Source organism: Haemorhous mexicanus, chromosome 6 (assembly GCF_027477595.1).
Source record: "Haemorhous mexicanus isolate bHaeMex1 chromosome 6, bHaeMex1.pri, whole genome shotgun sequence".
Taxonomy (NCBI): Eukaryota; Metazoa; Chordata; class Aves; order Passeriformes; family Fringillidae; genus Haemorhous; species Haemorhous mexicanus.
The window spans coordinates 17292941-17309559 of NC_082346.1; the positions used below are offsets into that span (position 1 = coordinate 17292941).

Below are 16619 nucleotides of genomic sequence, written 5' to 3' on the forward strand. Positions count from 1 at the left end.
ACATCATGAGGTCCTTTCCAGCTCTATTTTCTATAAACTATATGTCACAGCATGTGTCACAGTCGAGATGGCCATGGCAACAGAGTGTCACCATACAATTTCAGAAAGCTTCAAGCCATACAGAGTAACATTATGCCACTTCAGAAGGCTGCAAGCATCTGCCCTTGTTCTTTAGCCCAACTTTTTATACCCCTCATGTTGATGCATTGCACCTGTGTGCCCTCTGTTCCCTTTGGTGATTGGTCAGTGCACCTGGGCACTCCAGGTCTCATTGCTTCCAGTGCTCTTTACCTGCTCTTCACAGCTGTAGCCCATTAGGGATGAAGCTCTGCCACAGCCCCACTCCCAGTTACCAACTGTGTGCCTACACTATATATATGTTCTAAAACAAGCACTCAGTGCAGTGCCCAAACCTATATTCAGAAGCAGAATTCCAAAATCAGGTATTTTTTAGAAATATATTTCTGTCTCTCTTTCTCCCAGGACCAGTACGTCTTCCTAAACCAGTGTGTCATGGATATCATTAAATCCCAGAGAGAAAGGAAAACAGACCTTATCTACCAAAACGTGACAGCAATGGCAATCTATGAAAACTTCACACCTGGGCCAGCCTTTGGGAAGGCCAATGGCTACCATGCATAGTCCAGAAGGAACCCAGTGCCTCCATCCAGGAGGGGCTACCTGCCCGTGTTTTCTGCGATTGTGTGCAGTGTCTCGTGTCTGGCTTCTCCAGTTCTGTCTGCATTCAAAGGTGTGATCTACAGGAGGAAAAACACAACGCTGGCAGGAGCTGCAGACTCATGTTAAAAAAACCCAAACAACAAAACCCAAGCAAAACTTTTTAAAGTTAAGAGAGGAATCTTGTTTTTTCTTGGGAATTTAACAGTACTGATAGGTGAAATAGCATTTACAGTATGAACAGTGAACTAGAGTTTAAATATTAAAATAATAACACAAGCTTTTTATTACAATTTTATATGATTTCATTTACAGACACCAGGCTGGTGGGTTGTTTTAATATATTTAATTTTAAGTTTCAGGAACATATTTTATCTACTGTATCTGGTTACTTAGTTAATAGATATGTGCCTCTGTGATCTATTTTTTTCTGTGTTCCTTTTTATTTAAAAAAGGAGTACAAATGGCTCCTTCAAATGGACATTCATACTTGGAAATTGTGCCTTTTCTAGTTGCTACTCTAGAAAAAAACCAGCAGAGATTCTATTTTTGTACTGAAACTCTTAATGAGAACACAGATTTTTAAATAAGGCTTATGTCAAACTTAACTGTAGTTGCACTGTTGGCAGGACCCTCCAGAAGTTTGGAGGTGAGCTTTGTTTTTGCATTTCACCACAAATATCCCCTGCCTTAATGTTTTGGTGCCTCTGCCAGAGGAAAAGGAGTGTGGTCTGTCACTCCGAGCTTTAACTGTAGATAAAAACAGAGCAAGTGAATCTGTGAATGTGTGTGCGGGGGGTGTGTGGGCGTGTGGATGAAGGACAGAATAGCTCCTCCCTGTTCCTGCCTGATATTCCTGTTTTTATACAATTTATAGTGATTTATTTAAAGGTGCAATATATGATTTACTGAATAATGCTCACTCTAATAGAGTTTTTCTCAGGTTGGTGTCTTTTTATCATTGTTGTTGTTTTTCCTCAAATATATAAATCTGTGAAAATGCTGAAACTAAGGTTCCAAGAGTTCAAGCACTCCCAAATGGATCAACTGGCTTTACTGTTTCTACCAAAAGACATTGCACAAAATTCTGCTGTAAAGATAAATTTCTCGGTTGTTTTAGCCATTCAAAACTAAGACACATCTTACCTGCCTGCATCTCACTGATCCAGTGTAATTGTTTTGTAATTATTTGCAATATACTGCTGCTTTTGTTTTGACTGGTCCTTTTCAAAACTGAAGGAATAAGCAGAAATCCCCCGTTTGCTGATTTCACAAGTCAAGGATCAGATTGGATTTATTTTGCTGGTACATAACTGTTAGGCTTAGGAAGGCATTACCAATGAAGGACTTAGGTAGCGTGGGGTGGGGAGAAGGTGTTTTTTGGTCTTTGGATTGTTGCACTGGTTGCATTGTAGATGAATATGAAGTTTATGAATAATGCTATAGAATAGCTATAAAGCAGGGAAAAAAAATCTTATGAAGGTTTAATAACCAGAGTCCCTGGAATTCTGCTGCTTTTATGTTGTCGTTGTTCTGGGGGTTTTTCTTTGTTTTAGTAGAGTTGTCAGAAGAAGCTACAGATGCTAGGAGTATATGTGGCTTTACAGTGGAACCTGGCAACCTCACAGGATCCAATGTCAGCTGAAGGAGAACATAGGAATTCCTGGTGCACAACTGTAACTTTACAAATATCCTGAGGAATTTTTTACAACCTGGTGTGAAACTGTGGTGTGCTGTGTGAGCAAAACTGGAGGACAAACCACAGTGCACTTTTGGTTGTTAGGTTTTGGGGTTTGGTTTTGTTGTTTGTTTGGTTTGGGTTTTTTGTTTTGGTGGGGTTTTTTTTGTTTTGTTTTGGTTTTTTTTTTTTTGTAACAGCCACTTGTGGGTTCTTGAATATAATTTTGTTCCTCTTTCTCTGGAAATACTTTAAAAAACCCTCATCTTGAGGTTTCTGATCCTGCCTGGCTCCATCCAAACTGGCAGCCCACAAAGTGGATCTCTCATTTGCATTCTTCCTAAGCTGCTGTCAGATGACAAAGATAAACCACTTGCACCAAACAGAACCATTCCAAAAGAACTGGGAGGGAGCAAAGTCTGCTCTCTCCAGTCACGTTGTTTTCTTTAACTCTCTTATACTTTTAATTACTGCACATCTGTGCAGAGCACAGAGCCAGTATTTGTTATTCCAGGTCTCCCAAGAACTTGCTGCCTTAAGGTGGCAAGTGCTCGTTCGCTTCAGAAGGCCCTTGTTTTGTGTAGCTTGGAGAGGGAGATGAGTCTTCCATGCTAGATCATGTTGTTTCTATTCTATTGCAGCAGAACATCAGAAAATGAGCTAGGACAGTATGTGTTTCTGCCTAACCACTGCTCAGATCCTCTTAGAGAAAACAGATGGATCTGTCCCATTATTTTGGCGTTGGAAGCAGGCGTCAAATTCTCACGTGTGCCATCATCTAAAGAGTATCATTTTTAAAGAACTGTATGCAGGTGTTTTCCAAAACTGACACATTGTGAGAAGAGACTGAAAGTTGAAATAATTGACTTCTTGATTTTGTATATGGGTGGAAAAAGTTGGTAAGGCTTAAGCTGTTGCAAACATAAAGTTGGGTGTAGTGTCAGTGTGAATACATAGGACATTCCTTGTAGGATGTCTCTGCAGGAAAAGGACTAGAGGTAATGCTCCACTTCCTTGTGGATCTGTCTTGCTCAAGATGACTTGAGTTCCTGCAAATGTTTTCTCCTTGCCCTCTGATGTTCTCTATGTTATAATTGCTGAGATCTGTCTCTTTGGTCAGTGTTTTCTCCACTCTTGCTTATTTAAAGCTGTCCACTGAAAGCTCCACTGTGTGACAATTGCATCTCTTGTATTTCTGTTTAACTCTTTCTTCCCATTTGGGGCCTGCTTAAGAAGGGAAAAGTTGATGTGTTTCAAATAAGTGACTTTTGAATATCTTGAAATGATGTACAAATTTTATTGTTTTCGTATTTGTTGTACAGGAAATTTCAGTACATGTCTGTAATATTTTTAATGGTTTGATTTGTTCTTAAAAATATAGAAATAACAATTAAAAAGCATCATCCTAGAGCAGTTTTGTTCCTATTTTTCCTTTGTTGGGATTCTGTTTTGAATCAAATTAATTTGTTAAAATACCCATTTCATTTACAAGGGCTTTATAAATGGAAAGTGGGCTCCCATCCTCTGGGGTGGCACTTGAGTCAGTTGTGTACTGCAGTCACTGGAGCTCCCTGGGACAGTGATAATCTGTCATTCAGACTTCCCTGGAAGGCCCTGGGTCTGATGTTAATGTGTCCTGGCAGTTGGTAGCTTCTCTAAAGGAAGAGCTTGATACCAGGCAAGGAAACAGGACCATCATCCAAGGTCCATCAAAGATTTCCATTCACTGAAATAGCCTTGGGAGGACCAATGTTTTGAAGACTTGATTGCTTCCAGAGAAACAAGAGTGAGGACTGTTTCATCTGTTGAAGATATTGCATTGTCTGGAGGTGGTGGTAGAAGGGGATGCAGAAATATCTTTGTGGTGCTATAGCTGGCTGCTGGATTAAAGATCACCTGTCTGTAGATGCATAGAAAATTATCTTGGCTATGTGCTTTTCTCCCAGAAATCTTAGTTGCTGTTCCTGGCTGCCATCTGAATCACTCCTGAGGAGGATCACATGCCTTGAGGGTGATACTGGCACTCAGCAGCTCTCCAGTTCATCACAGGGTGCTTACACTAAACTAAAATTTTTGATCCTCTATTGTGGCTGCATTTCTCTTCACAGAGAAAAGCAAGGCACAACTTCCCAAGGATATTTTCTGGGAATCGCAGCAAGGAACCTCAGAGAAAGAAAAAGCAATTCTTATCTCAATTGCTGCTCCTCTTGTTGTGCACAAATGGAATGCATTGTGGGAGATCGTTTACCTGAAGGGAATTGGTAATTGGATTCTGGTCTGAGTTTTTTGATTGACCAGTTGAATCCAGGGGTGTGTTGGGACTGTCAGCTGACAGTCACAAGATCCTGTTGTCAGTAGAGTTGTTCTTGTGCTGATTCAGTTTAAATGTAGAGTAATATAGTATAGAATAATATAGTATAGTAAAATAATTATTTAGCCTTCTAAGATCAATGGATTCAAACGCATCATTCCTCCCCTTTGTCAGGGTTGCCTTGCTTTTATGATACTCTGACAACTGCTGTGTTTTCTGAAATGACTGCATGGTGAGATGGGAAGAGCCAAGTGTGATTGTCTTGTCATTGTTCAGATCGTGCCAGCCATGTCATCCTGGTCTTACCCTTGTACTATTAGAACTTCAGGAAAGCCAGCTGTTCCAGCTGCCATTTGGAGCCTTAGTCTGTTCATGTGGCTAAAATTGAACCTTAATATCTGGAAATCACATTTTGTACCTGGTCTTGTCATGTATTAGTTTTGCTACCTTGGAGATTAAAGAGATACAGGTCAGAGAGGAGAGGATGTAATGTTTCTGTCCTGTTCTTGGCTTGATAAATGGGATGTATTGATGCTGCCCTTGCATGCCCTTCGTGCCTGGGTGTTATCAGGCAGCAGATATGAGTTGAACATGTGGCTGTTTTTGTGGAAGCAGGTCAGAAATGGGGGCTTGGGAAGGAAAACCAACTGAAAATCTTTGCACAGTGTGCTATTCTGAAGCAAAAAGCCAAGATCTTAACAGCTCCTGGGTCTTCTGGGTAAAAACTAATTTAAAAATGCAGATGCAATCACTGTGGTCAGGGGCTGGAACGAGGGGCAAGGAAAGATTAATAGTTTACTTGCATCTGAGGTGGGCAGGTACAGTGTTCTCCACTTCCTGTACTCATCAGAAAAGTTATTGTACTTCCTTTCTTCTTTTGCTGTGGCACTGCTTCAGGGAGTCCCTTTCAGCTCCTCATGTAAGACCTCGTGGTGTTGAAAAACCTCTGCCTGCAAACTGTTCCATTCTCAGCACTTTGCTGAACTGTTTTTGATGTTGGCACCAAACAGTGCCTCTCTCCAATCTTGTGTTTCATTCCACATTTGTTACACTTGGACTTGGCAAACCCCTTGCCCGTGCCAGCCTCCTGCCTGCGAGGGAGGAGGAGGCAAATGAAGCAGAAAACTTGAGTTGGAAGCACCAGGAGGAGCTGCTTTCTGCCAGCATGGTTGGCTGAAGGGAAGGAGCTGTTAGTACATCTCATGTAGGGGAGAAGCTGGGAGCCCTTCTCAAGCTCTTTCTTAGATCTGAAGAAAAAAATTATTAATCCAGACCTGTTCTTCTTCGTCCCTGTTAGCAGAATCCCATGTATTCATTCAAGTTGCTTTCCCTGGGTTTATTATATTTTAAATTAATATACATAATTTTCTGACAGCCAGAAGCAAAGCTAGCAAATTATCCCATTTTGTTGAGAAAAGTGTCTAGTTTGATCCCAAGTGACTTACTAGAAGTCACATTTTATCTCCATCTTTCCAAGTGATCAGAGAAAAGCCAGATTGTTTGGAGCAATGTTCCAAGTGTAGTGCTGATGTCTCATGGATGTTCCTGGTGTATTCATAATGCTGACAGGATTTCTAGGGACACACAAGAGCTGTGTGCTCAGTGTGTGAGGGACAGAGTGCTCTTCACACACAGTGCCAGGCTGTTGCCTTTGTTGCACCTCAGGGCAGAGTGGACAGGAAAGCAAGAAATCCTCTAAGGGATTTCTAGACTTGTTTTATTTTTTTGTCCAGTAGATTTTTAATGTGGTGCTTCCAGAGTCGGGAATATGCTATCAGGAGGAAAACGGGTTTTTTGATAATGGTCTGGTGTCAGCTCTGATTAAGGAATGTATCTACCTAAAAGGTCATGTCACTCCAGAGAGAAAATATATCCTGTTCATTTCTGGTTTAAGCCTCCAGATGGCACATGACACCACTGGTCTTTCCAAGGAAAGCCTTCCCTGCTAGGCTGCTCCTTTTTTCACTTCCTTCCCAGATTCTGATAACCTCTGTCCACTCCTTGTGCTGTTTCCCTTTCCTTGCCCTGGCCCATGCCCCTCATTGAGCCCAGGCCACTGTGCCAGTGTATGGCTGTCTGCCTGCTCCACAGGGATATGCATGAGTGTTGTACACCTGATTAGGTGACTTTTTTCCAGAAACTCCTAAGCTCAGCAATAGCCTAATAATGCCAAATAATCCTTTGCTACCTCAGGAAGTGCTCTTGCACTTCAGTGTTGCTGGTACCTAGGCATTTTCTGGTGGTGTGTGTATTCCAAAGTGTAAGGGCTCTGGTTGGGACCAGCCTGGAGCTGGTTACTCAGCATTACCAGCTGTGTGCTCATTTCCCAGCTTATCAGCCTGCTCCACAGCTGTTCCCAGCAATAGCAGATTGATGGGATTGCTGAACACAGTGCAGATACATCAATAAAGACAGCAAATAATGACGTTCTTGCTCGTACTACTCAATATGAATAACAGTTAAAAGGCTGTTTCATTTAATGGATCAGTTTGTGTGTGTGTGTGTAACACTGAACGTGACTTCTTCCTGCCTTTTTTTTACACAGGTCCTTGGGGAGATTTTAAATATAGCTTTTAAAGCACCTGGCAACATCTGCTGAGTTATTTTGGCTTCCTCTGTCTCCCATTTGAAATATGGTGAGATTTCAATACAAAGCTCTAGTGATAGATCCATTTTTTACAAACAAGACAATAATGGAGGTAGGTGTGTGAGAGCTCTAAATCTTCTGGAAGATCTATCTGCAGCTGCCTAGTTGCTTACAAATCCTTTAGCCTTTCAGCAAGGAATAAATCAAACCTGGAAATAACATTTCACATCAGAGCTTCCCATGCTTGTGTATCAGCACCAGTCCTGTGGAAGATCTGCTCTGAGTAGGATTTGGGTGAGCTCAACAGCTCTCAGGTGCTGCCTCCTGGCCTGAGTTGTGCTCCTGGTGCTGATGGTGACAGGCCTGCTTGTCATGTGCTGAATGAAAGCTGAGCTCTGGAGGCCCCTCACCAAAATACAGAGAAAAATACGTGACCAATGTGGATCAGTCAAACCTTTAAACTCCTTGTAATTTAATTATAAGCCAGGTCTAAAGCTACTGAATTGGTTTTCCCTTGCATGAAGATCTCCTAAAGTGTGAATGAGATGCCAGAAAATACATTTCATAATGTTTGCCTCAGTAGATATTTCCTTTTGTCCAGCTCACTGGCATCACATTAGTACCAGTCATGTTATTTCTGTTAAGACACTTGATGTTGCCACTTGTTTTGAAAATGAAATGAGCTCTTATTTTCATTTTAGAAAGTGTTGCCTTTTAAACATGGCACTAAAAAAAGATTTGAACAGTTCCACCTGAAAAAATCTTTCTTGAGAATGTCTTTGTTTTATTTATTCACCATTTGGATATATTTTTAAAGCAATTGAAGGTAAAGATGAACATGGCTGTTTCAATCAGGATTTAGGAAAATATTCCATGTTTGTTTCTTAAAATGTGTTTTTTAGTGAAAGGGACTGAAATACTGAGAAATTCAAAGAAAGCTCTGGTTCCTGTCACATGTGAATCATGACCTTCTTTCTCTTCCCCTATTCTTGCAAGTCAGACTAGAAAGGGAATGTACGCCTAGACAGAACAGGCAGTTTGCACAGGGCCTTGGTAAACCAAGATTACTTTTTTCCCCTTTTTTTCCTTTTATTCCTTTCTTTTTTCCCTCTTTTTCCCTTTTTTCTTTTTCCTCTCTTTTTTCCTCTCTTTTTTCCTCTCTTTTTTCCTCTCTTTTTTCCTCTCTTTTTTCCTCTCTTTTTTCCTCTCTTTTTTCCTCTCTTTTTTCCTCTCTTTTTTCCTCTCTTTTTTCTCTTTTTTCTCTTTTTTCTCTTTTTTCACTTTTTTCTCTTTTTTCTCTTTGTTCTTTTTTCTCTTTTTTCTCTTTTTTCTCTTTTTTCTCTTTTTTCTCTTTTTTCTCTTTTTTCTCTTTTTTCTCTTTTTTCTCTTTTTTCTCTTTTTTCTCTTTTTTTCTCTTTTTTTCTCTTTTTTTCTCTTTTTTTCTCTTTTTTTCTCTTTTTTTCTCTTTTTTTCTCTTTTTTCTCTTTTTTCTCTTTTTTCCTCTTTTTTCCTCTTTTTTTCTCTTTTTTTCTCTTTTTTCTCTTTTTTCTCTTTTTTCTCTTTTTCCTCTTTTTTCCTCTTTTTTCCTCTCTCTTTTCCCCTCTTTTCCCCTCTTTTCCCCTCTTTTCCCCTCTTTTCCCCTCTTTTCCCCTCTTTTCCCCTCTTTTCCCCTCTTTTCCCCTCTTTTCCCCTCTTTTTCCCCTCTTTTCCCCTCTTTTCCCCTCTTTTCCCCTCTTTTTCCCCTCTTTTTCCCCTCTTTTTCCCCTCTTTTTCCCCTCTTTTTCCCCTCTTTTTCCCCTCTTTTTCCCCTCTTTTTCCCTCTTTTTCCTCTTGCTTCTTTTCCCCCCTTTTCCCCCCTTTTCCCCCCTTTTCCCCCCTTTTCCCCCCTTTTCCCCCCTTTTCCCCCCTTTTCCCCCCTTTTCCCCCCTTTTCCCCCCTTTTCCCCCCTTTTCCCCCCTTTTCCCCCCTTTTCCCCCCTTTTCTCCCCTTTTCTCCCCTTTCCCCCCCCCTTTCCCCCCCCTTTCCCCCCCCTTTCCCCCCCCTTTCTCCCCCTTTTTCCCCCCCCTTTTCCCCCCCTTTTTTCGCTTTTAGGAATATTAAGCACACAGAAAAGGACAGGACAGAGAACAGGGAATCTGAATGTATATGGATGTCAATCAGTAATATCCTTTTAAACTTTTTGCAGATGATATTCTGAGCCATGTAGAACTGAAGGCAAATTCCCTTAACCCCAACAGCTCTCCTATATGTATGTTTTAGTATTCTATTTGTTGACCTATTTCAAGATGTATTTTTACTCAGTATTCTCTTATCTGATTTATAGATTTGAGTTAGGACCTTATTCTAAAGAGCTGTAGAAAGAATATGCTCTTTTTTGAGGAGCACTGCACTGAGCCATCCATCACATATATTCAGGTTATCCACTTTCCATTTCACAGACAGAAATTAGTAATCTTTTTACTTCTTATTTTTAATTTTTTTCCCCCTCTGGTTACATGATTCTATTGCAATGAGATTTTAGAGTCAGCCTGATGAAGGCACAATGTTATTACCCTAAATCTCTCTCCAAGTCATTTGCTTTAAATGATATTAGAAGTACATGGATGTATTATTCTACGGTCAATTGGTTCCAGATGAAACATTGTTGTAGTTGCAATTTACTACATGAAGTGATCAATATGCTGTAAATGCTTTTACAAGGTAGAGCCAGAATCTCTGGGAAAACACAACCAGCAACATCACAATCTGCAGAGACTGCTCTCTGCACCCAGAAAAAAACCCACAACACTACAGTTTTTCTTGGGATTAAGCTTTCACTCAGCAGACATTTCAACTTCCAAGGACTTTGTTGTTTAGTTTATTTTGGAAAAGGCAGGATGGCTCTGGAGGACTCAGGTGGCTGCTTCCTCTGGGCTGAGGACACAGCTGCCAAGGAGGGAAGAACCATTTCCTGATTAGAGTTTGCAATCAATGATATGGCCAGAGGCAGGAGATAAACACAACCAGCAGCTGAGGCATGAGACAGCAGTGTGGTGACCATGGTCACTTTAATAAGCAGCATTTGCAATTGTCTACCATTTTTCAGATTTCTTAGATACAAAATTTTTAGGAGACATTTGAAGGCAGTTTTGCAAACAGCTCAGAAGTAATTCCTTTCAGCAAAATGGGTGGAGTAGGAATAAAATCAGAGGGCTTTGTAGGCTTTTCAATGTTGCTGTCATTAACAAAGACAATCACATTTGAAATACCCCAAAAAGAATTTGCAAAATGAACTGATGTCTTTGCTAGCAGCTGGGTTGTGGGGGTGAATTGCTTTCCCAAGCCTGGGGGAAGCAGAAAGCACTCTTGCTGTGCTGAGAGGAAGTGTGGGGGGGAAAATCTGTGTTTTTCATTGCAGGTGTATACTGCAAATATTTGCAGAAGTGAAGCTGTGGTGCTTCTTCTTGTTTCACACAACAGAAAAGGAAAAAGTGAATAATTTCTGTGGAGTTAAATACTTCCATTGCAAAAAATCTAACATTTCAATAACATGTGACTGTACCAGAAACCAATAGGCAAACAGCAGGGAGAGATTAGTGTGAAGGCTCTCATCAGCCTCCATAGGAAAGGCATCATGTTCCAAGATGACAGTGGCCTTTTAACTTTGCTGGTGTGTAAGGAAAATTCTTACATGCTAATAGTCAAATTATGATTTCCCATGACTGAAAGGCAGGAGCTACTAAGCATAACAAAGTGAGTTTATCCACTGCTCACTAGGACATCTGCCAGCACTGTGATCAAATTATAGCTTTCCTTGGCCCACAGTCCAGAGCAAACTGCTTATCCTTGATCAAAAGCACAGTCTGCTTGGGTGGAGATGCTTCAATTATTGGTGACAAAAGCCCTTTGAAGTGACAGTCTCAGGATGCCTCAGTGTTTGCATATGGGGGAATCAATTGACTAATTACAGCAAGAAATAGCCTCAAGGATGAAACTGAAAGAGAAGGTGGAGGTCTGAGGCGCAGGCAGCAGGTGTGAGGGTGGCCAGACAAGCTGGGGCTAAGGGCTGTGGGTGGGGGACGAGACATTTGGGGTTGATCAATTGCCATGGGATGTGTCTGGCTTTCTGATCTGGTTCTTGCTATGCAAAAGCAGCAGAGGGACCAGCCCAAGAAGTTGCAGTGGACAGAGCAGTGTTTCACAGTCGTGCCTTTCAAAGGCTTTATCTCCATCATGGGCCAGTCCCCAGCAACAGCCCCAGGTTCTGTGCACCAAACAGAGCCACAGAACAGGAAACCAATTCCATAGTGCTCCAAGGGATGGAAAAACCCAAAATAACTCCTACAGTTGGATGAAATGCCATCTTTTTGCCTAACTAAATTCACAGCACAGGTGGAAAGCCAATGGAAAGGACAGTGGTAGTTAGGGTCGTGCTACACCTGGGGAAATCCCCCCATCCTGCAAGGTTTATCTGTGAGGAAGGACTTGTGACTAGGATGAGAATGCCTGCTCTCTCCAATCCTCCCTGCTTCCCTGATAAATCAAAATCAGGCAGGCATCCTGAATTGTGGCCACAGGCCTCCTGTCTGCTAGTGGGTGTGGGGAGGACTCATTTCAAAGGGTGGAAGTTACGGCACCCAGATGGATTCCCCTTTGGCAGCAGATGAAAGCTGTGTGGTTTCAGAACAAAGAGCTTGGTTTTTGCATGTAGGAAATTAAGAGATCAGCTGAGCAATGTTATACAAGCTGGAGGGGAAGCCTTAAAAGATAAAAAAAGCACATTATACTTGGTGCGTTAGGCAGTGGTGTTGACTGAGGCATTCTGTGCTAAATGAAGTAGTAACACAGCACAGGTGAGAGCACTGGTCCAGGGCAGCAGTGATGACAGCAGATTATACTTCTTCTACACTGTGGGATATCACTGCTACTAAAAATAGGAGACAAGTGCTCTGGTTTTTAAAAAACATTTGTGGCTGTTTAGAGATGGGGGCTGGAATAAAATGCAAGCAATGGTATCTGGCACTTAAGGTACAGAAATCAGTAATAATTTTGTACTTTTTCTCAGTCTGGCTGGATTTGCATGCCGGGAGCTGACTCGGAAGGCCTGGCTGCCATCAGGTGTTTTCTTATGCTTCATGGGTCCCATGCGTGATCCTGTAGAGAACACACCTGAGTCAAACCAAGATTCCCATGGCACTGGCAGCTGAGAACATCTTTTAGATCCTGGCTCTCAGAAGAAGCTCCTGTGCTGTAATTCGTTCCATGGGTTTATAAATGTTCCTCGTGCTGCCTTGCCTCTTGTCCACTCCAGGCTGCTGTCAGGGCTATTCCTCACTGTTGGTGGGAGTTGTGCTCTCACTGGAGAACCTTTTCCCAGAGAAAGCTCCATTTTCAGGAAGAGGCAGTGCACAGTGCTGTGGCAGGGGAGCCACAGGGCAGCCCCTGGCCCCTCTCCTCACCGTGGCTGCTCCTCTGCTGCCCCACCTGGGCACCACACCAGGCGCGGATCTGCTCCTGCCCGCCCCGCCGCCACCAGGCCTTGTGGGCACATCCACCCTGCCCCACTCCCACCACTGCTGGGAACAGGACTGGCATGGCCCCTGTGCAAGCTGGCACCCAGCAGGTAGGTTTGCCTTCTTCAGACATTTCCCTCCAGACAGGAATGGAGTGAAAACAGTGCTGGGAGAAACAGAGTCCCCTCCCAGGCAAGAGGGCCCTCAGGGCCCTGAGGCGGCTCCTCGGGGTTCCCGCCACTGTGGGGGACGAGGAGAATTTGTTTCCAGCCTCACTTTGGGGCTTTTGGTACACGCCTTGGTGGCCACCCCTCATTTTTAGGGGTTACACTGGGCTGCCCCCAGTCTACAGCGCCTGCTTGAGGGGCAGGAGGGTTGTTAAGGAGCCCCAGGGGAGGTGACATTTCTGTGCATCAGCAGCCAGGCCTAAGGCAGTGCTCCGAGGCTTCCCGAGGTTGAGGCAGGTCAGTGAGCACATGGATGTGGGGAGCTCTGGCAGGAGCCAGCAGTGGCCACAGCTGGGCCAGGCTGCAGCCTCACACCTTGGAGAGGTGGTGGTGATGGTGGTTGATGAATTGTGCCCGCTGGTCCTTGTGAATGTGGAAGGGGAAGAAGGTGAGGGTGGAGGGATTCATGAATAATTAAACTCTGAGACCGAGGAACATACATAATGCATGATAAATTAGTCCAAGTGCAGCAGAGGAAGCATGGGTAAAGTTCATTTCAACAAGCAGAATATGGGATGTGACAACGTATTGACACCAGAACAGCTGTTTGCTAAAATTTTTCATTTATTTATATAGATTTCCTCCCCCTCACAGTTGGGGGTCAGCCTAGAGTGGGACGGAAATCAGCAATGGAGATGGAAAACAAGTTTGGCTCCTGTTGTGTCCCAGTCCAGCACACTCCCTCCCTGGGAGATCTCCCTCCCTGTTCAGTGCTCTTCTTCCCTTTCTGGTAATCTGATGCAATATTTCCTGCCTGGTCACTTGGGCTGCTGTTTGACTACTCTAAGGCGGGTAGGGTAATGCTCTTAATTCCATGGAAACAGAGAAGCCCGTGTTGACTCACTCTAGCCTTTTCTGATCCCAGATTTCTTAAATGTTTTCTTTCTTCTAAACTGTATTTGCTCTTACAACATAAATTATTTATAAGATGTTACATTTGTTACAGATGGTAATGAGGCTGCCAAGCAGAGGGCATCAACTCTACTGCAGTGTCAAACTGATTTAAGGAGGGGTGTGTGTGTAAATAGAAACCCAGTCCTTTCCTTTTATTGAACAAACCCAGCAGATCTGTTCAAATTCACTCTTCCCATGAATAACACTAAAGGCCAAAAGCTGCATTATTAGACTTGCAGAGTTGCTTCATCCAAATCAGAGCTCTGAGCAACATGACTTCTTTTTTCTTTCCTCAGCTGTGAATCCCTTAAGGTCTCCTTTCCTGTGTTAATGAATAAGTTAGGTATCTGTCATGAGAGATCACAGGAACTATACACTGAAGCTGTTTTTGACACGTACCTGCCACACAAACCCCCCAGCTTTGACAGAGCTGGTCTCATCCCTTTTGCTCATCACAGGCTCCTCATGGAGTAAGACTGTGTGAAGCAACCTAGAGCTGAGCACTGCAATGCCAGTTCTTTGATCTTGTCTCTCCTTCCACATTCTGTTTACTCCAAAGCAGCCTTCCCCCTCAAAGCAAGGGCCACTGGATACTGTGCCTGCTGACCTGCCTGCTCCAAGAGAGGGTATCTCACTTCTCACAGGGGTAGACAATTCACAGGGAAATTATTTTCTCTTACTCTCTTGCAGGCTGCTTTTTTGTACTCTAGGATCAATGCTTGTTTTTTGGTGCATATTGCACTTGGATTTCTCCATGTTTCTGGAGTCCTGACAAGCAGGGACTGCTTAGACTTGAGGTTGGTGCAAAAACAATCTGAATTCTTCTGATTATTTTCCTGTTTTTCATATATATGGCCTTTCATCACTCCTTGCTAGAAAAGGTGAAACTACAGAAAGTCACAGCATCCTGCTGTCCTTTGTGATCAGAGTAACTGTGAAGGGTTAAGTGCAAAACAGTTTTCTCCCAAAAAACATTACATTCTCTTTTAACTCTGAGGTCATCTATATATTTTAAAAATTAAATAAATATTAAGAAACTGTGCAAATACTGAGCCCATAAAACATAGAAAAGCAGAATACTGCTGTTAAAAGGTTAAGACTGCCCAACCCCCTCACTGGGGACACGTGCATGCCAGCTGCACATCCAGGTGCTGGAAGAGATGGGGAAGAGGGCAGCAGCTTTTGATCTTGTGTTAGAGAGAAGCCCAATGCAGATTTTTTTGTAGCTCTAACTACAAATATACCCTTCAGTTCCTTGAAGTGTCATAGGCTTCCTGCATGCTGCTGGGCTATCCTAGTGTAAGAAAGTGTTGTAGCTTTCCCAGAAGGAACACCCTAGTTCACAAAGGATAAATGTGCTAAAGAGAATAAAAATGGGCTATGGTTAGACAAAGCACAAGCATGCTATGGAAACACCTCACTGAGCAGAGTTCTGCTGGATTTTTTTCTTTTTTCCTTTTTTTTGGTGGGGTTTTTCCCCGTCAGCTGCTGCAATGACTCACTGATTTGCATGGCCACTCTTGTTATGGATTCTGAAAAGCTTTGAGTACACAATTGGGTTGATGAAATGCCCTGTCAGCCATCTCTAATTCAGCTAGATTTCTTTTTTTTCTCTTCCTTCTCCCTCCTAGTGCCTTAATCTAGATGTGCCTTACCACTTTAAAACTAAACTGGGACACAGGGATGTCAGGGAGAGAAAAGGAAAATTTCTGAACTCCCTACCCTGTTCCAAATTAATTAGAGCCCAAATCACCTCAAATATGTGCAGAAAGCAGCTTAGAAAATGTTCTCCATTACTGAATTTAAGTCCTGGAACTAAAGTTTATGATGGGTGATAACCAAACCCTGCAGCACTCCTCTGTGCAGCTTGACCTCACTCCAGACACAGAGGAGAAGCTAATGTATGTGTTCACCAGGTTTTTAGTACAATGTGCACAATTTCCAGCCTAAATCAACACAATGCTTACCAGTGGGATGGGACACCAGCACAGCTGCCTTGGGTGAATGGTTTTTTTTATTTTCAGCTCTGTGAAAATGAATTTCCTGGAGGCAGGCTGCTCTGGGAGCCTGCTTGGTATCCCGCTCTTTTGTGTGTCACTGGTGTGGGTCCTGGCCTGCTGCTGGCTTTGTGCTCTCCTGCTCCCAGAGGTAAGGAGGCTCCTCACCTGCTGCCAAGTGTCCCATGGTTTCCTTAAGCCAGCTGCTCTGAGGAAGTGCATGTCCATCTTGCCTGCCTCTCTGCAGCCAAGGCACTGTTTTCTGAGGTTACAGCTTGGCAAGCCTCTTTCCAAGACCCAAGGCCCTGTTTGAGGGCACGTACTTGCCTTCAGGTTGGTGTGTGCTCCCTGCCCAGAGCTGCCCTTGAATGGACAATATGGCAGCACACCATGGCTCCAAATGGGACCCTGTGTTTTACAGAGACAGTGGAAGATCCCCAGCTGGAAGAAAAGCCTGTGTGAATTGACATGGGTCTGTGCCAATTTACATCAAAGGAAAATCCAGATCATAAATGCTTGCACATGCAGCTTTTCTGTAGAAGAATTCTTGGCAAAACAAGGGCATACTGTACTCTTACAAGAATTGGACAACCCTGGCCTGCAGATTACAGAGTTACTTTGAAGACCATGTACTGTCCTCAGAACAAGATAGACCATGTACCATCCTCAAATAGATACAACAAAGAAGAATAAGCATTGTGCAAGGATGAAGCCAGATGCCAAACACAATATGAGAACTGCTAATTTAGCACACC

The 16619-nt window shown here is 43.0% G+C and overlaps 1 protein-coding gene across 3 annotated transcripts in view; it reads left to right on the forward strand.

Annotated features, from left to right (window-relative positions):
- Positions 1-3769, forward strand: part of PTPRJ (protein tyrosine phosphatase receptor type J) — a 72744-nt gene extending 68975 nt beyond the window's left edge. For all 3 annotated transcript variants that reach the window (XM_059849009.1, XM_059849007.1, XM_059849008.1), the window contains one exon: positions 484-3769. In XM_059849009.1, coding sequence (XP_059704992.1) covers positions 484-642 — 159 coding nt within the window. In that variant the 3' untranslated portion in view covers positions 643-3769. The remainder of the gene's footprint in view (positions 1-483) is intronic.
- Positions 3770-16619: the final 12850 nt, after the last annotated feature.